This window comes from Erythrolamprus reginae, chromosome Z (genome assembly GCF_031021105.1).
Source record: "Erythrolamprus reginae isolate rEryReg1 chromosome Z, rEryReg1.hap1, whole genome shotgun sequence".
NCBI classification, from domain to species: domain Eukaryota; kingdom Metazoa; phylum Chordata; class Lepidosauria; order Squamata; family Dipsadidae; genus Erythrolamprus; species Erythrolamprus reginae.
In genome coordinates this window covers 151475565-151497478 of record NC_091963.1, presented here as the reverse complement: position 1 = coordinate 151497478, position 21914 = coordinate 151475565, and the positions used below count along the sequence as shown (strand labels likewise).

The following is a 21914-nucleotide window of genomic DNA, read 5'->3' as shown; positions in this document are numbered from 1 at the left end:
TCTTCTCCTTTCCTTTCTTCATATTCCGTCCCTCCTTCCTTCCATTCTTCTTTCCTTTCCTCCTCCTCTCCTGATTATCCTTCTTTCCTTCCATCCTTCCTTCCATTCTTCTTCTTTCCTTTCTTCCTCCTCCCTTGATTCTCTTCCTTCCATCCTTCCTTTCCTCCATCCTTCCTTCCATTCTCCTTCCTTCCTATCTCCCTCCCTCCCTCCATCTCCATTTTGTACTAAGGGCAGGGGGCCAGAATTTGGGGCTGGGGTGCAAGATTGAGGCAGACCGCTTTCTGATGAATTTCCAGATTTTGGGAAGACCCTTTGAGATCTCTATGCAACATAATTTCATTTAATGTATGTGCACATTCACAGTAAAAATAAAATTATTCTCTTCTCTTCTACTCTATTCTGAATTCTATTCCATTCCATTCCATTTTCTTTTTTATTTTCTATTCTACTGTATTCTAATTCTATCCCAATTTTCTATTCTATTTCATTCTACAGTATTCTAATTCTATCCCAATTTTCTATTCTATTCTATTTTGAATTCAATTAGATTCTACTCTATTCTCAATTCTATTCCATTTCATCCCACCCAACCCACCCACCCATCCATCCATCCATCCATCCATCTATCCATCCTATTCTAATTCTATTCTATTTTCTATTCTAATGTACTCAAATTCTATTCTAATTTCTACTGCATTCTCTTCTAATTTTCTATTCTATTTTATTCTACAGTATTCTAATTCTATCCCAATTTTCTATTCTATTTTATTCTACAGTATTCTAATTCTATCCCAATTTTCTATTCTATTTTATTCTACAGTATTCTAATTCTATCCCAATTCTCTGCTCTATTCTATTCTGAATTCTATTCCATTTCATTCCTATCTATCTATCTGTCTGTCTGTCTGTCTATCCATCCTATTCTATTCTAATTCTATTCTATTTTCTATTCTAATGTACTTTAATTCTATTCTAATTTCTACTGCATTATATTCTAATTTTCTATTCTATTCTAATTTTCTTTTCTATTCTATTCTCAATTCTATTCCATCCCATCCCATCCATCCTATTCTACTCTAATTTTCTCATCTACATTCTGTTGTTTTATATTATATTCTATTGTGTTGTATTCTATTCTATCCTATTCTTAGCCACCTACCCTCCTCAGATAAATGTCCCCACAGAAAAGGCTTTGGAGGAAGGCATCAGCCATGGACCATCCTGAATAGGAATTGCCCCTCCCAAGCCGCCTGCCGGGACTCTCCTCCTTGTGGGTGTAAAGGCCCCCATGTAGGGCTGGGCTACTGCCCGGACGTGTGTGTGTGTGTGTGTGACGCAGTGGGGTAGTGAAAATGGAGCTCCACCCCCGAGCACCCAATTTGCACTGAATGATGTTGAAAGAAAATGCATAAGCCACACACCCACAGTTAGTGTGTTAGTAAAAACATTGTTAGCCTTTCACTGCCCCCATGTCAAACAGCACCATGACTGGCTGTAAGCAGAGGACATCTATCCGTCCAGTATCTGATCCACACACCCATCTCCCTGTAAACAATGTTGAGGCTCAGGGGTTAGAAGGCCTAGAAGACATTGGTATTCAAGCAGAGATCTTCCTGTATTTTATTGTGTTTTAATGCTCTGGGTCAGTGGTTCCCAAACTTGGCAACTTTCAGACTTTTTATTTATTAATTTATTTGTCCAATACACAATACATATTGAAAAGAAACATAGAAACATAGAAGATTGACAGCAGAAAAAAACTTCCTGGTCCATCTAATCTGCCCTTATACTATTTTCTGTATTTTATCTTAGGTTGGATATATGTTTATCCCAGGCATGTTTACATTCAGTTCCTGTGGCTTTACCAACCACTCTGCTGGAAGTTTGTTCCAAGAATCTACTACTCTTTCAGTCAAATAATATTTTCTCATGTTGATTTTTATCTTTCCCCCAACTAACCTCAGATTGTGCCCCCTTGTTCTTGTGTTCACTTTCCTATTAAAAACACTTCCCTCCTGGACCTTATTTAACCCTTTAACATATTTAAATGTTTCGATCATGTTCCCCCTTTTCCTTCTGTCCTCCAGACTATACAGATTGAGTTCATGAAGTCTTTCTTGATACGTTTTATGCTTAAGACCTTCCACCATTCTTGTAGCCCGTCTTTGGACCCGTTCAATTTTGTCAATATTTTTTTTAGGTGAGGTCTCCAGAACTGAACACAGTATTCCAAATGTGGTCTCACCAGCACTCTATATAGCGGGATCACAACCTCCCTCTTCCTGCTTATTATACCTCTAGCTATGCAGCCAAGCATCCTACTTGCTTTTCCTACTGCCTGACCACACTGCTCACCCATTTGGAGACTGTCAGAAATCACTACCCCTAAATCCTTCTCTTCTGAAGTTTTTGCTAACACAGAACTGCCAATGCAATACTCAGATTGAGGATTCCTTTTCCCCAAGTGCATTATTTTACATTTGAAAACATTAAACTGCAGTTTCCATTGCTTTGACCATTTATCTAGTAAAGCTAAATAATTTACCATATTACAGCCGCCTCCAGGAATATTAACCCTTTTGCACGTTTTAGAGTCATCGGCAAATAGGCAAACCTTCCCTACCAAACCTTCCCCTATGTCACTCACAAACATATTAAAAAGAATAGGACCCAGAACAGACCCTTGTGGCATACCGCTTGTAACCTGTCTCTGCTCAGAATACTTTAACAATAACTCTCTGATGCCTACGCTTCAGCCAGCTGCAAATCCACTGAACTATCCAGGGATTAAGTCCAATCTTCACTAATTTATCTATCAGCTCTTTATGTGGAACCGTATCAAAGGCTTTGCTGAAGTCCAGGTAGGCAATATTCACTGCGCCACCTTGATCCAACACCTTTGTGACATAGTCAAAGAAATCAATGAGATTAGTCTGACATGATTTGCCTTCAGTAAAGCCATGCTGATTTGGGTCCAATAAGTTATTGTTTTTTATGTGCTGATTTATCCTCTTTTTGAGTAGAGTCTCCATCATTTTAACTACAACTGATGTCAAGTTATAACTGAGAATAGACATGTAGTAATATATATAAAGAAAAGGATGGAAGAAAAGGTATAAAAATAGAGGAGAAGATATATAAAAGGAAGAAAAGATATATGAGATAAAGGAGAGACAATTGGACAGGGGACGAAAGGCACACTAGTGCAATTATTTATTTAATTGATTGATTGATTTTGTCCAATACACAATGAGGATTTTAGTGGGTATACACATAGTAAAATACAATAGGTTTTCCTCTTGTTTGCTGTAGTAGTTAAGGCATTCTGCTTTTATTTGATTGCAAATGCTTTTATATCGGCTTGTGGACTAGCATAGCATAGCATAGCTGGCTAGAGAATTCTGGGAATTGAAGTCCACAAAGTTGCCAAGTTTGGGAACCAGTACTCTAGGTGAAATGTTAATATATATGTACAAGGTAGCCCTCGACTGCAATGAAGCCCAAAATTCCTGTAGCTAAGACATTGGTTAAGCGAGCCCTGCCCGTTTCTCTTGCCACAGTCGTTAACTGAATCACTGCAGTTCTGAAGTCTGCCACCCGGTTGTTAAGGGAAACCAGCTACCCCATGGGTTTTGCTGTTGCAACTTTGGTCATTAAATGAAGCCACTGTGATAATTCGAGTCCCCCCTGTATGGCTAGTCCATGTATGACAGCCCATAGGCTAAATAAATACTAATTTACCCTCCAACTCCCCTGATCCCAGGGACTCTGGAGCAGCACCAAGCTCTTGGGCTCTGGAGCAAAGCCTAGTGGTTACAGCAGGCTCGGACTGACTCCAATTTCCATTATCCCCAGCCAAGAGGGGTCTGAACCTAGGAGCGTCCTTCCCTTGCACCCTCCTTGCATCTTTCCACGCAGCTGCTGTACCTAGGCCCAGGCTTCTTCTGTCTGCCCGGCTGGTTGCACTAGCAGCAAATTTGCAAGGCTGCCCCTGTTGATTTCTGCCTGTTTCTGAAAGGCCAGGTCATTTTTCCTGCAGGGAACGATGGGAGTTGTAGCCCCGATGCGCCCTTGAAGTAGGGATCTTCAAACTTTGCAATTTAAAGATTTGTGGACTTCAACTCCCAGAATTCTGGGAGTTCTGAAAAGAACTAAGAATTCTGAGAGTTCTGAAGAGAATTCTGGGAGTTCTGAAAATAATTCTGGAAGTTCTGAAAATAATTTAAGAATTCTGGGAGTTCTGAGGAGAATTCTGGGAGTTCTGAAAAGAATTAAGAATTCTGGGAGTTCTGAAGAGAATTCTGGGAGTTGAAGTCCTCCAGTCTTCATGTGGTCGAGTTTGAAGGCCTCTGCCTTAAAGAAATTCCTGCATTCGCCCCCTTGCTGACCGCAGAAGCGAGAGACTACAACCCCCAGAATGCCCAGCTCCCCTCGATGGAGGAGCCAAAGTCTGAACGCACTTTGGACGCTTCTTCCCATCGTCAAGCTCACCCCTGGGAATTGGTATGCTCCAAGCCCTCCTCCCACCCACCCCCGGGGCTGCGTGGTCTGATGTAGCCCGTCTGACTTGGTACGGCTTGGTCCGACTTAAGAATTATTTATTTTCCGCGCGTGGGCGGGGGGGAAAGCGCGGGCCCGACCTCGCCTCACTTTCTGGTGTTCCCCCACCCGCTTCGCACTCGGACAGACCCCGCCTTTCCTCCCCTTGCCGCGCGACCACCCCTCTCCCTGCGGGACTTGGTTTCTCCCGCTCCCCCCCCCCAACCTCCCTGCCCTTTCGGCCGCGTCAGACTCTGGGCGCGGCGGCGGCGGCACGAGCCTCATCACTTGAGCCGGGCGGGGACGAGATTGCTCCGCGCCCTCCCGAGCTCAAGTCCCAGCCGCTTCTACAACCGCCGCGCGCTCTGAGCAAGCAGAGCGCGATCCTTCCGCTCCTGGGAGCGGCGGAAACGAGTCCCCCGCGCCCCCCGCCCGCGGCCCCCTCGTGCGGCGGCGCTGCGGCGGCAGCAGGTAGGTGGAGAGGGTGGAGCGGCTGGGGAAAGCTGGCCGGTTGCCCCTTTTTTCTCTCCTTTTGCATTGCTACCCCTTTCCCCCACCCCGGGCTGGAGACCCCCGCCCGGGCGCCCCCGAACCCCCAAACAATCCGGGAATGCCCCCGCAGCTTGAGGCGGGCCCCCCTCCGCCTTTCCGGCATCCCCCCTTTCGGAAAACCGCCCCGCCCCATTGCACAAGCCTCCTCCGGCTGCCGCCCGAAACAGCAGGGAGGGGCCGCCCTTCCGTCCCCCCACCGCGACCCCCCCTTTTTTACCCCCCACCCAACTTTCCTCCCCCCTGGACTGGCTCTCGGGGGGCTCCCGCGACTTCTCCTCGCCCAAAGCAAGCCAGGAGGCTGCCTAGCCCCCCTCCCTATTTTTTGAGGTGGGGGGCTCCGAGATGGCCACCCCCGAGGTTGAATCAGTGGGTGCATTGGACGGCCCCCTCCCCTTAATTCGCTGCGTCCCCCAACCAAAGCTTCCTCCTTGCACCCAGGAAAAAAATCCCTGGGCTTTTTTGGGGGGGGGTCTTCTAGTGAGGTGGGGGAAGAGCAGCTGTGGGCGGAGGGAGTCTGGCAGGTGGGCGCCCCCTCGCTCGAAAAAGAGCAACCCCCCCGGGGCTCCTGAGCGTGTCTGGAGGCTTTAATTAACGACTTTAAATGAGCCTCCCTGGGGGGCAGCCTTCCAAAGCGCTCTGCTTGTGTGTGTGTTAGTGTATGTGGTGTGTGAGTGTGCAGATTCCGTGTCTTGCACAGCAGCAGCCAAGCAGGATGCTCTTCACTCTAGGGTGGTCCTGGGTTCAAGGGAGAAGGGGGGGGGGGCGTGAATACCAATCTGGGCAACTGCACCATCTTTGCAGAGAGAGAGAGAGATTGCAAAGTCCCTCCGTGTTTGAGCTTTGCAATTGGGGATGGGGGTATCTTAGTGCTGTCCTGCGCTTTGCATAGTGAGGACCCCCGACCCAAAAGCCCCTTATGCGAAAGGAGGCCCGACCAAGCGCCCCCCACTGCCTACCCAGCCTTGCATCACTTCAGTTCCTCCTGCAAAACTGCTAGGCTTGGCAAACGGCCCCCCCCCCCCCAGGAAAGGGGGCTTCTCTGGGTGGAGACCCCAGCCCTGAGTCCGGGAGTCTTCGGAGAGGGCTGGCATACAAATCTGATAAATTGAATTGAATAAATTGAATTTATTTATTGGATTTTTTGGCTGCCCTTCTCCAAGGACTTACAACATATAAAAGGAAACAATGATATACAGTACTTAAATCCAATTAATTAAACCAAATAAACTGATCTAAAAACTCAAATTTAGTTAAAATCAATCATATTCATTCCCACAACAAACTCACATGACATTTGTCGGCCAGGGGACTAGGATCTAATGGCCCCAAGCCTGGTGTCTTAAGACTCTTACAGAAGATGAGGACGGTGGGGGCAGTGCAAATCTCCAACTTGGGGAGCTGATTCCAGAGGGCTGGGGGCCCCCACAGAAAATGCCCCGCCAAGCAATATTGTCTAGTTGACAGTTGGCGCTGCATTGGATGCCCGCCGCCTGAGCCCCAGGATTGCGGGCTGGTTGGAGTTGGATGCAATGCTGCAGGAGAGGAGGGGGATATCTGAAAAAGACCCCCAAGCACAGAGGGTGGCGTCCCAAATTGTCTCCGGCCGGCGGCCACCCCGTGATTTGGGCAGAGGGAGCAAGACCAGCTGAAAAACGCTGCCAAGTGAGCATTAGGAGGGTCGCTCCTCCTGGGCAGGGGTCCTTGATTGAGACTCCCTGGGGGGGGGGCTGTGCTTTTTCCAGGTGGGGGCCGTTCACCGCCCTCTGGGGGAAGCCGTTGCGCTTTGACTTAACTTCCGGTGTGCAATGTTTCTTTTTTGGCTCTGCCTTGTTCCTCCTAGGATGGCATTTCTCAACCTTGGCTGCTTTCGGAGCGGTGGACTACAGCTCCCAGAATTCCCCAGTCCTCTTAAAGGGGCCAAGGTTGAGAAGCGCTCGTTTCTAGATCCTCGACTTACAACGGGGCGTTTAGTGACTGTTCGGGGCTGAAAAAGAGTGGCCGATGATCGTTTTTCACACGCCCCTGTGGTCAAGGGGTCAAAATCCAGGTGCTTGGCGGCCGGTTCCTATTTGACGGTTCCAAGGTCCTGTGATCCCCTTCTTGTGACCTGACGTGCAAAGCCCGATTCACTTAACAACCGGATGACTAACTTAACAAAACTGCAGGCCTGTAGATTTAATAAATGAATAAATAAATAAAACAAAGTAGATATAAAGATCCGGAGACTTTCAACGTAGGAAGAACAGCTGCAGGACTGGATTTTCGAGAGAGAGAGAAAGAATTAGGGGGGACGTGATAGCAGCACCCCAGTATTAGAAGGGTTGCCATAAAGAAGAGGAGGGGGTCCCCCCTATTTCCCCAAAGCCCCCGAAGACAGGACGACAAGCAACAGGTGGAAACTAGAGAGAAGCAACTTAGAACTAAGGAGGAATTTCCCGACAAATGAGGACAATTAACCTGCGGAACCACTTACCACCAGAAGTTGTGGGTTTCTCCAACACTGGGAGGGGGTATTTTTGAGACTGGACTGGATTTGTCCAGAAGGGCGTTTGGCTTTCCTGCTTTGGCGGGAGGTGGGGTGGGGGTTTGAGTAGATGATCTCCCAAGGTCCCTTTTGGGCTCTCTTCCATTCTAAAATGTAAGCTGGCTTTACGCCCCTCGTTGTGAGTCTTGTTGGCCAAGCAATATTTGCAGCGGGGGGGGGGGGGCGAGTCTGCCTACCCGCTGGGTTTGTGTCTGTCAACTCTCTTGACTGCGGCATCCCCCCCCCCCCTTGCTACACCCCAGGAAAGCTTCCCGATCCCCCATGGCGGAGGATCAGAGCGGCCTGCGGCCTGTAGAGGAACCAGGGAGAGGCTGTGATCCAGGAGGGGAGTGGCACGCTCTCCTCCTCCGTTTCTAACTGGGGGTGGGTGGGTGAGTGACATCGGGGCCTGGCATCTTGTGAATAAATGCGCCAAGGAAGTCCATTGTGGGTTTTGGAAAGTGGCGGCACTGTGCCCCTGCTGTGCTTCAGTTCTGCCTCCTCCCCTCTGTGTCCCCCCTCCCTCTTTTTGATATATTTATTTATTTGGAATTTGTATGTCACCCAACTCCCCCGAGGGGGACACTCTAAACAGCATACATTTCCGGTCACAATTCAAAGTGTTGGTCATGACCTATAAAGCCCTTCATGGCATCGGGCCAGAATATCTCTGGGACTGCCTTCTGCCGCACGAATCCCAGCGACCGATTAGGTCCCACAGAGTGGGCCTTCTCCGGGTCCCGTCGACTAAACAATGTCGTCTGGTGGGACCCAGGGGAAGAGCCTTCTCTGTGGTGGCCCCGACCCTCTGGAACCAGCTCCCCCCAGAGATTAGAGCTGCCCCTACTCTCCTTGCCTTTCGTAAACTCCTCAAAACCCACCTCTGCTGCCAGGCATGGGGGAACTGAGACATCTCCCCCGGGCTTATACAGTTTATGCATGGTATGTTTGTGTGTATGTTTGCTTTTAATAAGGGGTTTGTAATGACTTTTAATTATTAGATTTGTTATATATTGTGTTATTATTGTTGTGAGCCGCCCCGAGTCTACGGAGAGGGGCGGCATACAAATCAAATAAATAAATAAATACATACATAGAACTTTGATGGTTTCTGAGGCCTTTCTGGGCCGGAGCAAAGGCTGAGTGGCGTCGCAGGGGCGGGGAAGATGGCTCTTTCCTTGCCCCCACACCACCCCCTCGCCGGAGGAAGCCGCCCTTGGCCATCTTCCCTTCCCACTTCCTCCCTCCAACAGCCCGGATCCGTCCACTTTTTTGCTCTCGGTTTTCTCATCCCCCGTTGCCTAGGCGAGCCTTCCGGGAGCATAGTGCAGTTTGTGTCTGTGTGTCTATGTGTATGTGTCTATGTGTGTTGAGAGACTGGCTGGTTGCCTTAGCAACCCTGTTTTTGGCTTCTCTGGGATGGCCGGAGGGCGGGGGGGTCCATGGGGGGCGGGGCAACGCTAGCCTGATTTGCCAAAGGCTGCAAGCACAGAGTCCGATTTGCAAAAAAAGCCAAAAACGACAGGCCGATCTCAATTTTAAAATGACTTTACACAGAATGTCATTTGAATGGATTCTTACAGTAAAGACAAAATTAGAGACAATGTGTTTTAATTGATTGATTGATTGATTTTACTAATTATTTCAATTTCTAGCCCACCCTTCTCCGTAAACTCGGTGCCTTACAACAGGGGTCTCCAACCTTGGGAACTTTAAGCCTGGAGGACTTCAATTCCCAGAATTCTCCAGCCAGCAAAGCTGGCAGGAGAATTCTGGGAGTTGAAGTCTTCCAGGCTTAAAGTTCCCAAGGTTAGAGACCCCTGCCTTACAACATAAAAATGAATACGCAAAACATAACCTATGAGAAACCGAGACTTTGCATCTATAAACTAATCCAAAATCTAAAACCCATTATAAATGCTATAAAATCCAATGAAAATCAATCATTGTGTTAAAACCACTCATCCACATGACAGTCATAATGTTGGTCGGAACAGAGTGCCCATGCTCAACGGCCCTAAGCCCACCAGCAAAGGTGTGTTTTTAGAGTGTTCCAAAAGACCAGGAGGGTGGGGGCAGTGCGAATCTCCAGGGGGAGTTGATTCCAAAGGGCTGGGGCCGCCACAGGGAAGGCCCTTTCCGTAGGGTCCACCAGCCGGCATTGTTTGGCTAACAGGACCTGGAGAAGACTGATTCTGTGGGCCCTGACTGGCCGCTGGGATACATGAGGCAGAAGACAATCCCATAAGTAACCTGGTCCTAAGTCATTACTTAGGGCTTTATAGGTAACAACCCTTTGAATTGCGTTTGGGGACCAATTGGTACACCATGCAGCTCGTGGAGTGATGATGATACATGGGATACCTAGGTATGGGCATACCTGAGAGTTGTGAAGAGAATCCTGAGAGTTCTGCAGAGAATTCTGGGAGTTATGAAGATAATTTTGGGGATTCTGAAGATAATTCTGGGAGTTCTGAAAAGAATTCTGGGAATTCTGAAGAGAATTTTAGGAGTTCTGAAGAGAATTTGGGGAGTTCTGAAGAGAATTCTGGCAGTTCTGAAAAGAATTCTGGGAATTCTGAAGAGAATTTTAGGAGTTCTGAAGAGAATTCTGGCAGTTCTGAAGAGAATTCTGGGAGTTCTGAAAAGAATTCTGGGAGTTCTGAAAAGAATTCTGGGAGTTCTGAAGAGAATTTTGGCAGTTCTGAAGAGAATTCTGGGAGTTCTGAAAAGAATTCTGGGAGTTCTGAAGAGAATTTTGGCAGTTCTGAAGAGAATTCTGGGAGTTCTGAAGAGAATTTTGGCAGTTCTGAAAAGAACTGGAGGACAGAAGGGAAACAGATCGAAACATTTAAATATGTTAAAGGAGAGAAGTGTTTTTAATAGGAAAGTGAACCCAAGAACAAGGGGACGCAATCTGAGGTGAGTTGGGGGAGAAATCGGAAGCAACATGAGAAAATATTATTTTACCGAAAGTAGTAGATGCTTGGAACAAACTTCCAGCAGACGTGGTTGGTCAATCCACAGTCACTGAATGTAAACGTGCCTGGGATAAACACAGATCCATCCTAAGATAAAATACAGGAAATTGTATAAAGCAGACTAGATGGACCAGGAGGTCTTTTTCTGCCGTCAATCTTCTAGGTTTCTAGGTTTCTAACTCTGGCAGTTCTGAAAAGAATTCTGGAGAGTTCTGAAGAGAATTCTTTTCAGGTCAAGGAGCTGTGGGTCAAGAAGGACTCCCAAGTTACAGACCTTCTCGGGGGGGGGGGGGGGAAATATTCCCTTCCCCCCCCCCCCGGTAATAGAAGGACAGATGGACTTTTCCGTGGGAGTATAATTTTAAATACATTATAATATAAATAGCATCCAAAAAAATCAGATATTTTTAATGTTTTTTTGGGTGCACAAAAAAAGCATTTAATAATGTTTATTGGCAGTTTGCGATACAACGATTAAGAAACGCTAGCTGCTCTGAGTTTCCACCTCCCACCTTGTTTCCCTTCAAGAGATGGGGTGGGGGTCCTATCCTGTGGGAGGGGGCCCGGACAGCAGTCACTATAGGCTTTAGACTGACGTACCACTTCCCGGAGCTCCCCAGCCCCTTTCTGAGTGGTTGACAGTTAGTCTCAAACATCTGGGTGGGTCTGCATTTTACCCATCTCGGAAGGCTGAGTCAACCTTTGCCAGTAAAACTTTTTTTTATTTTTTTTCTCCACATCAAAAATAGATAACATGCGTCGCATATATCTTCAATAGAAATCAATATACATATATCGTCGCTTAAAAACAATAGTAAAATAACCTAAGTTACATTCCAATTTTAATGTTATTATTCAATCCATCTCCATCTTCCCTCTCTCCACTCCCCTCTTTCTATCTCAGGTGGCTATTCTACTTCTAGTACCTACTTTCTTACACCACCTGTCCCCTGTCCTACTACCCTCTCCTCCTTCCTTGCTTAAGTATTAGATTTGTCACTATGTACTGTTTTTGCCATTGTTGTGAGCCGCCCCGAGTCTGCGGAGAGGGGCGGCATATAAATCCAATAAATCTAATCTAATCTTCCTTACTCCTTCTCTGCCTCTCCTTCTATTCTCTCTCCTTCCTCCTCTTTCCCTCCTCTATCTCCCCTTCTACTCTCTCTCCTTTCCTACTTTCTCTTATGCCCTCCAAATCCTTCCCTGGGTGAACAGTTTGACGTACAAAATGTTTTTCTTATTATTTTTCTCCCCAATAAAAAAACCCCCATACATCATGTAGGTTAACTTAGTAAACCTACGTATTTATATTTGTATTTATTATTTGTATTTGTATTTATTAGATTTGTATGCCGCCCCTCATCTACTACTCAGACTTTTTACTAAATCTGCACTTCTATTTCTACTAGTTTTTCCCATCATTCCTATCATCCTTCTCCTCCCACTTAGGACTGTATGACTGTCACTTGTTGCTTGTATCCTAAGATTTTTATTAATATTGATTGTTTCTTCATTGCTTAGTTGACCCCTATGACAATCATTAAGTGTTGTATCTCAGGATTCTTGACAAATACATCTTTTTCTTTTATGTACACTGAGAGCATATGCACCAAGACAAATTCTTTGTGTGTCCAATCACACTTGGCCAATAAAATTCTATTCTATTCTATTACTCTCAATATATGTCATTCATCTCGTGCTGCCTCCTTTGTCTAATTTCGTTCCCTGGTTTACACAGATTGTTTCATTCTCCAATTACTGTAATTTAAACAAGACCTAAGCATAGTCCGTAAAATCATTTGCTACAATGTCCTTCCTGTGAACAACTACTTCAGCTTCAACCACAACAACACACGAGCACACAACAGATACAAACTCAAAGTAAACCGTTCCAAACGCAATTGCAGGAAATCCGACCTTAGTAACCGAGTAGTTGATGCATGGTGTAGTATCATCACCGAACCCCCAAAACTTCACCCTTAGACTGTCCACTGTTGACCTCACCCGATTCCTAAGAGGTCAGTAAGGGGCGTGCGTAAGTGCACCAGCATGCCTACCGTCAACTGCTCTAATATTTCTCTCTTACCAGTATCATGTATATAAACATTGTTATATCTTTGTATGCTACCAATACCTACTTGACAAAATACCGTAAATAAATAAACAATTTGAAATGCTATGATTTACTTCCTCTGCTAGTTATTCTCCCTTGCTTAATCAATCAAAGCCATTGTGCTTCATTCAGGAGGCTGAGTCAACCTTGAGCCGGCTAGGATTGAACTGCTGGTGGTTGGCAGAGTTAGGCTGTAATACCGCGTTCTGTCCACTGTGCCACCACGACTCTCACGCTATTCGGGTGGATTTGAGCAAAGAGCGTTGAGGAAAATGGACTATGGTTATCTTGATCTTGATAAATGGGACTCTTTCCACGTATGTTTGTGTGTATGTGTGCGTTTGTGTGTGTGTATCCCTTCCCCCTCCTTTGCAACTGTAGGGATTTGGGATTGCAAGCTGTGAGTTGGGGGTCCCTTCCTTTCGCCAATTAGCAGCAGCTTCCCGGCCAACCTTCCTTCTCTCCCCATAGGTTGGGAATTGGGGGGTCAGTGGTAGGACGGCTGCAGTGGCAGAGGGTCAGGCGTTGAGCTGCAGAAATCCGAAATCCTCGACTTACAACCACCACTCGGCTTCAATATTCTGTTGCTGAGCAAAACAGTTGTACTGAGTTTTGCTCTGTTTTGTGACCTTCGCTGCAGTTGTTAAGTAATGTGGTCATTAAGTGAATAATTGACTCTACAGGTGGTCCTGGACTTACGACCACAATGGAGCCCAAAAGTTTCTGTTGTTAAGTGAGACATTTGTTAAGCAAATTGTTTTACGACCTTTTTAAAAATTATTATTTCATTTAATCTTTAAAACAGTACAAACAACCCCCCCCCCATAAATAACGTTTACAAATCGTTCACTTACATTTTTGTAGCATTGACGTATTCATTTCAATAATATTTTCCTTTTATCGTAATATTTACAGTTACAGGTTGCAGAATACTGTACTAAGTATAATTCTATATAGATTTGTTATTATGCTTATTTATCATTTTTCTTCTTTTCAAGCCATACATATATACACTGCTCAAAAAAATGAAGGGAACACTTGAATAACACAATATAATTCCAAGTATTGTATTGGCAGTTCTGTGTTAGGAAAAACTTCAGAAGAGAAGGATTTAGGGGTCGTGATTTCTGACAGTCTCAAAATGGGTGAGCAGTGTGGTCGGGCGGTAGGAAAAGCAAGTAGGATGCTTGACTGCATAGCTAGAGGTATAACAAGCAGGAAGAGGGAGATTGTGATCCCCTTATATAGAGCACTGGTGAGACCCCATTTGGAATAATACTGTGTCCAGTTCTGGAGACCTCACCTACAAAAAGATATTGACAAAATTGAACGGGTCCAAAGACGGGCTACAAGAATGGTGGAAGGTCTTAAGCATAAAACGTATCAGGAAAGACTTCATGAACTCAATCTGTATAGTCTGGAGGACAGAAGGGAAAGGGGGGACATGATCGAAACATTTAAATATGTTAAAGGGTTAAATAAGGTCCAGGAGGGAAGTGTTTTTAATAGGAAAGTGAACACCAGAACAAGGGGGCACAATCTGAAGTTAGTTGGGGGAAAGATCAAAAGCAACATGAGAAAATATTATTTGACTGAAAGAGTAGTAGATCCTTGGAACAAACTTCCAGCAGACGTGGTTGGTAAATCCACAGTAACTGAATTTAAACATGCCTGGGATAAACATAGATCCACCCTAAGATAAAATACAGGAAATAGGATAAGGGCAGACCAGATGCACCATGAGGTCTTTTTCTGCTGTCAGTCTTCTATGTTTCTAAGTAAATCAAACTTCTGTAAAATCACACTGTCCACATAGGCAGCAACACTGATTGACAGTCTAAGAATCTGAAACGGTTCTTGGATGTTCTGTCTTTATTTTATTGATGGTCTTTGACTGTAATAAAGGTTTTACTTACTTACTTACTTACTGTCAATTTCACAGGCTGTTGTGCACATTCAACTTTGTACAGAACAACATATTCAAGGAGATTATTTCATTCATTCGGAGGGTTCCCTTTATTTTTTTGAGCAATATAGTTTTTCCCACACAATAAAAATTTATTTGATCATTCTGCAATTCTAAAGTAAGCCTGCACATTTCTGACCTTCTGTTGGAAGGTCGCAAAATGAGACCTTGGGATGCAGCGCCTGTCATAAAACAAGTGTCTGAACTTTTGACCACACCATCGTAATAAGGATGCTTGCAAAGGTCAAAAACGAAAAATGTAAGTTGATCCCCCCCCCCCCCGGCACCGTCGTAACTTTGAACCGGTCGCTAAACGAGGAATACTAATTGTGTTGTGAATTCTTAGCCGCCATTTGATATGGCCGACCTTTTTTTTTGGTTTTTGAAAAATCCAGTTTGGAGAAAATGCGTGAGGTTCTTCCTTGAAATCCCAGTATAACCGTTTCTCTCTCTCCCCCCCCCCCCCCAGGCAGGATCGTGGCTAAGTGAAAGGGGCTGCTGGCCAAGCCCCTGGCCCCCCCGCCCCTCCCAGCCACCATGAGTGAACTGGAGCAGTTGAGGCAGGAAGCGGAGCAGCTGCGGAACCAGATCCGGGTGAGTTTACTCGGAGGAGGAGTCTGCCGCAAGGTTCTAGGCCTCAATGAGGTGGCAAATGCATCTTGAGATACTGAATTTTACAAAATATGGGAAAATTGGTACAAATGGCTCAAACAGAAAAAAATACCAAAATTAGGAAAAGCAAAATTAGACACGCCTTTCTTTTGTACTCAAATAAAAAATATATAGAAATACTGCACAATAAACCGATGGAATATAAAACCTCTAAAAACAAATGTGGACCTTCCTCAGAAACATCCAAAATGAATATAATATACAGAACTAAAGAAAACGGACACACAATTCCACACACTAGATACAAATACTCAATATTAGGTTGCTCGATAGTGACAGTCAACAATATGGTTGACAAATTACGTCTTTTATATAGCAAATAAATATATGTATGTAGTGAAAGAAAATATTAATTGATGATAAGCAAATAACTATCTATGTGCATATAGTGAACACCACCGAAACTGAATATATTTTATATGTTGTTTAAGTTTATAAGTTGATTTGCCGTTTCATTTTCTTTCATTTTTTTTCTTTTATTTCTTTGTTTTGTTTAAATAGTTTTTATACGTAGAAACTTAATAAAGACTATTTTAAAAAGGGGGACAGAGAGAAACCTGGGGTTGTAGTGCTGGAGGATGCAATAAATGGGGAATGACAGCGGCGGTTGTGTCTCGGGGGGGCAGGGGGAGTGGGCACTTCTCAGTGGGACAGACGCAATTGCCAAGCGGCATCTGGTTTGGTCGTTAAGTGAGCTGCCTCTTCCTCCCGTCTCTCCCCCGCAGGACGCCAGGAAAGCATGTGGCGATTCCACGTTGACCCAGGTGAGACAGGCGGATTCGGTGAGGGGGGGGTAGGGGTGAGGAGAAACCCCTCCGCTCCTATCCCCCACTGCTAACCCCTGTCTTCCCCTTCTCCACCACTCAAGATCACCGCTGGCCTCGATCCAGTGGGCCGGATCCAGATGCGAACGAGGCGAACGCTGCGGGGTCACCTAGCTAAGATCTACGCCATGCACTGGGGGACGGACTCTAGGTGAGAGTAGCAAGAGCGTGAGCCCTCCCCCCAATGAAGAGGAGGTGGGGGGAGATAGGAGCATTCTCTAGGGTAGGTGTCTCCAACCTTGGCAACTTTAGATCAAGGTTCCAGGCAACATCCAAATTTAAATCAGAGTCCGAGTCAAAGCATTCCTCCAAGTTCCAATTTATTCCCTGAGCCATCATGGCATCTACCCTGGGAAACCTAAATCAGTTTCCCACCCAAGGCACATCTGGGGATGGAGTTTAAAGGAGAATCTGACTTTTCCACCCGGTTGAAAATTCACACCCCTTGTGCCCCCATCCACAAACTTGTCACGTTGCCCACTCAGATAGTGCCTGCGTGGCCAGTCCTCCTTCCACTTCTGCTCAGGTGGGTGGGCCTGGGATGGCCTTGAGCCCCTCGAAAGGAGGCTTTGTGGCTGCATCTGTTCCTTTCTGAAAATCCCCCCTCCCAAGTTCCCATAAATCTGTAGATAGTGTGCCAAGCTGTTAATTTATCACCAACCTCTGCACCAACTTGACAGGCGACCTCCCCTCAAGAAAAGAAAAACGTATCCTGCAGTGCAGAGCGATCACAAAGGCTTAATCGATTTAACCACCCCTCCCTTCTCCTTGCTGGGGAATTCTGGGAGTTGACGTCCCCCCAGGCTTAAAGTTGCTGAGGTTGGAGACCCCTATTCCTGCCTCCCCCCAACACAAATTACCTCCGTTTCCTTCTTTTCCCCAGACTTTTGGTTAGTGCCTCTCAAGACGGCAAGCTGATCATTTGGGACAGCTACACCACCAATAAGGTGAGTTCCGAAGGCGGAGCCGAGCAGGTGCCCAAAGGACGTTGATGCGGGCCTTGACCCTCCCCTGCCTCCTCTCTCTCCTCTTCCAGGTTCATGCCATTCCTTTGAGGTCGTCCTGGGTGATGACCTGTGCCTACGCTCCTTCTGGGAATTACGTGGCCTGCGGCGGTTTGGATAACATTTGCTCCATCTACAGCCTCAAAACCCGTGAAGGGAATGTCCGGGTCAGCCGGGAGCTGCCGGGACACACGGGTGAGGACTCTCTTCTCTCCTCCCCCTGGGAAGAGGCCGGGCCTCCTCCGCCCCTCCACTGACCAACCCTTCCTCTCTTCCACAAGGGTACCTCTCCTGTTGCCGGTTCCTGTCCGATAATCAGATCATCACCAGTTCGGGAGACACAACCTGGTGAGTAGGCTGGACTTTCGATCCAAGTGGATGCCAAGTCCCGTCCCCTGCTCAAAAAGGGGAGAGGGATTATGATGTATGTATGTATGTATGTATGTATGTATGTATGTATGTATGTATGTATGTATTTGTGTATGTATTTGTGTATTTGATTGATTATTGGTTGATTGACTGATCCAACTATTTATGGGACCATCTCCTGCTGCCTACCTCCCAGAGACCAATGAGGGCACACAGGGTTGGCCTCCTCCAGGTCCGGTCAACTAAACTACTGATATTTCTCCACAGCTTAGCCATTTGGTATGACATCATCTACGACCGTGCCTTAACTAGATCACAAGTTACAGGGAAATGTGAAGGAAATATTAGGGAATTTCAAAATGCTTTCCCCCTGGACACTCTGAAGAAATTAACTGAAGCACTATGGCATAGATTTAGTAGAAAAAAAGCAAATAGCCAGTAGGAATTTTGATAGCTTAATAGCGCTTTGAACCCGAATGAGAACAGAAAACAATCATTGAAATCCAGAGGACAAAATTAGAAAAGGAGGGAGCACAAGATAAATAGTGTATACCAAAACAAAATAGATTTAAAATTAAGAGTTTGGTAATTGATACTATATTCTATTGCAGAGGTCCTCAAACTTGGCAACTTTAAGGCTTGTGGACTTCAACTCACAGAATTCTGGGAGTTGAAGTCCACAAGTCTTAAAGTTGCCAAGTTTGGGGACCCTTGTTCTGTTGTATTGAAATTTGAAGGTACGTGAATTTGTATTTCCGTAAGGTATGGAGAAAAAAACCAAAAAGTTATACCCCAAAAAAACCCAACACCAATAGGACAGCCGCCGCAGAACAATATCCCAATGTGATTCTGCTCCAACTCAACCGGAACCCGTTTTCTGAGACGGGGTTCCCTACTTTGGGTCCGTGGAATGGCACCAGGCCACGCAAACAAGTCAGGCGGGCAGCGCCTGAAACCATACTCCCCCCTCACCTCCAGTCCATGGAAAATCCTCAGAACCCCAGACCCTTAGTGCCCGAAAGGTTGGGAGCCCACTGTTCTAAGGTCGTCCGTCTTGTCTGTCCCGTGTCTATTTTGGTGTGGTGTATTGAACCCTGAGGAATGGTCTGATCTTGGAACATTGCCGTAACCGCCTCCCTTCCTCCTCGCCAGTGCCCTGTGGGACATCGAGACGGGCCAGCAGACCACCACCTTTACGGGCCACAGCGGGGACGTCATGTCCCTCTCGCTCTCCCCGGACATGCGCTGCTTTGTCTCGGGCGCTTGTGATGCTTCAGTCAAGCTGTGGGACATCCGAGACAGCATGTGCCGGCAGACGTTCACGGGACACGAATCCGACATCAACGCTGTCTGTGTGAGTGTGGAGCCTTGGGAAGGGGGGGGAGAGTTTTTATGAGACTCCGAAGACCTTGCTAGAGATACTCTCTGTTCCCTGACTTGTGGCAAGCATCTAGGGCCAGTTTCTCCGTTCGACACAATCTATCAAAGTTCCAGGTAGCGTCCAAACTAAAATAAGAATCTGAGTCAAAACACTCCTCCAAGTTCCAATTTATTGCCGAAGCCAACCTGGCACCTACACTGAGAAACCTGAATCTGAGTTTCCCACCCAAGGCACACCTGGGGATGGAGTTTAAAGGAGATGCAGTTGGGAGGGGCATTTGTCGGGAACAAACATTAAATTCATCAGGTGTTGAGAGAATGGCCTGCATTCCTGGGCTGTCAAGGTTCCAGGTAGCATCGAAGCTAAATCAGAGTCCAAGTCAAAGTTCCAATTTATTGCCAGAGCGATCCTGGCACCTACGCCAGGAAGCCTGAATCTGAGTTAGAAACATAGAAACATAGAAGACTGACGGCAGAAAAAGACCTCCTGGTCCATCTAGTCTGCCCTTATACTATTTCCTGTATTTTATCTTAGGATGGATCTATGTTTCCCACCCAGTTGAAAGTTCACATTTATTTATTTATTTATTAGATTTATTTATTAGATTTATTTATTAGATTTATTTATTAGATGTATTTATTATATTTGTATGCCGCCCCTCTCCTTTGTTCTTCATCCACCCACAAACTTGTCATGTTGCCCACTCAGATTGTGCCAGCGTGGCCAGTCCTCCTTCCGCTTCCGCCCAGGTGGGTGGGCATAGAATGACCTTGAACCCCTCGAGAAGATGCCTTGTTCCTGCCTCTGCTCCCCTCCTGAAAATCACCCAAGTTCCCATCAACATCAGGCTTTCTATAGATAGTGTGGCAAGCCGTTGATTTATCGTCAACTTCTGCATTTGGCTTGACCCAAACATTGAACAACCGGACCAAAAAATTTGCAGAGTTCAAAGTAGCCGCTTTGTAGGATCATGTGACCGGCTTAAAGGTGGCCAATGACGTCACTCACATCAAGGGTTTGGGTTAGAGTGCCTAGCCTCTCCTGTAGTTTGGAAAAAACTAGATCCGGAAGGAGTTGGGCAGCCTATAAATCTAATAAATTAAATTAAATTAATAATTACATTAATTAAATTTAATAAATTAAATTTAATAAATTAATTGGGGAGGTTGGATTGATACTGGAAGTAATTAATTGGGAACTAATAATTTTTTTGGGGGGGAGATTAATTATAAATAATGTACTAACTCGATACTGTTTTTATTATGATATGAAACTGTTCTAAAATGTATTGAAGAAGTTTGTATGGAGAAAAATTAAGAAAATATTTACCCCCTCAAAATTATATTAATCCAATTGATTTAATTTAATTAAATTAGATGGCGGCATTCATAGGAGGGGGTCCGACTTCATTCTCAAGTGTTTACATAACGAGTCCTTTCCGATTCCCCGTTTGGTCTCAACTCTTGGAGGAGGCTCCGCGACCGCCATTTTAAGGCGGGTGGACCTCCAGCTCCCGGAAGCCGCTAGCTGTCTCCCCCTCTTCCTTTCTCGGCAGTTCTTCCCCAACGGGAACGCCTTCACCACGGGCTCCGATGATGCCACCTGCCGCCTCTTTGACCTCCGTGCCGACCAGGAGCTGATGCTGTACTCCCACGACAACATCATCTGTGGCATCACCTCCGTCGCCTTCTCCCGCAGCGGACGCCTCCTGCTGGCCGGCTACGATGACTTCAACTGCAACATTTGGGATTCCATGAAGGGCGACCGGGCAGGTGAGTGGCCCAATCCGGTGCCCCTGGACTCGCTGCCAGGGAGGGGCCGCCTTGACCTCCTTCCTACCAGACTCGCCAAGTTTGCCCTCGGGAAAGCAGCCCCTCCCTCCTCACAATGCAGACTCCTTTCCACTGCAGACCAACCCTATAGTCCCAAAAAGAGGATTAATCTGCTTCCTCTCCCCTCCCCGTCCCCTCCCCTCTCCCAGTGTCCTAAACCATAGCCGTGACTGGCCTTTGCTGCCTCTGCATCTTTCCCGTAGCCAGATTGGGTGATCTCGTCCATTTTTGTCGATATCTAAGAATCACACGTTCCGGGCCCAGCACTTGGGAGAACGAAAACCCCATTATAGCGGAGAGGGAGGGGTCTGGTTGGGCCTGTTGGGAAAGCAGGCAAGGGGGAGAGTCCTCTCGGGATTCGGCTGCAAACGGTCGGGGATTGGGCACGGGGATGCCGTTTGTGTGGGTTAGGAAGGGACAAAAAGTCAATAAGATAGGAGAGTGGAGGAAGAAGCTGACCGGAAGTCTTTTGCCCTGTAGTCTCTGCTCGCTTTCCTCCGGGAATCGTTGCTAGGCATTTTTCTCTCCTTGCAGGGGTCCTCGCTGGCCACGACAACCGGGTCAGCTGCCTCGGCGTGACGGACGATGGCATGGCCGTAGCTACTGGCTCCTGGGACAGCTTCTTGAAAATCTGGAACTGAACCCTGCCTCGGGGTGGATGGGAGGGGGCTGGTGGGAGAAAAGCTGGAGACCCCCTCCCCCAATCCGGTCTCTGTCCCCCTCTGCTGTGGCCTTGAGCCGCCTCTGCCCCTCGGCTGGCTGCCCTCCCATTGTCCGTTCCACCCAACCCCCTCCTTTCATTTTCCTCTGCTCCTCTTCAACGTTATCCTAAGTCCGATTTCCACCCACAACATTGAAGGGGGAGGATGCCCGCCATGCTGCCAAGAAGGGGGGCGGGAGAGCAGGGGGTGCCAGCCTCACAAATAAAAAGGGTTTTGAGGGGTTACAACGCAGTGCTGTGTCATTTCGTTGAGGGGCGCCTCAGGGCTCGAGGTGGTGGTGGTGGGAGATGTTTCCTCATGGTCTCCCCAGCATAACTTAGAGCAGCGTTTCGCAACCTTGGCAACTTGAATATATTTGGACTTCAACTCCCAGAATTCCCCAGCCAGCGAATGCTGGCTGGGGAATTCTGGGAGTTGAAGTCCAGATATCTT

At 46.6% G+C, this 21914-nt stretch overlaps 2 protein-coding genes across 3 annotated transcripts in view; one reads left to right on the top strand and one right to left on the bottom strand.

Annotated features, from left to right (window-relative positions):
- Positions 1–21914, bottom strand: part of LOC139175949 (asialoglycoprotein receptor 1-like) — a 579489-nt gene that overhangs the window by 428249 nt on the left and 129326 nt on the right. The window lies entirely within an intron of this gene.
- GNB2 (G protein subunit beta 2) lies at positions 4437–21706 on the top strand. 2 transcript variants are annotated; one of them, XM_070728778.1, is made up of 10 exons: positions 4437–4573; positions 15148–15272; positions 16076–16114; positions 16219–16325; positions 17058–17121; positions 17211–17373; positions 17460–17526; positions 18700–18901; positions 20484–20700; positions 21295–21706. In XM_070728778.1, exons 2-10 carry the CDS (start codon positions 15216–15218, stop codon positions 21399–21401), a joined length of 1023 nt encoding a protein of 340 aa, XP_070584879.1. In that variant the 5' UTR covers positions 4437–4573; positions 15148–15215; the 3' UTR covers positions 21402–21706. The 2 variants fall into 2 exon arrangements, with proteins under 2 accessions (XP_070584879.1, XP_070584878.1); XM_070728777.1 differs by having other exon boundaries at positions 4573–5013.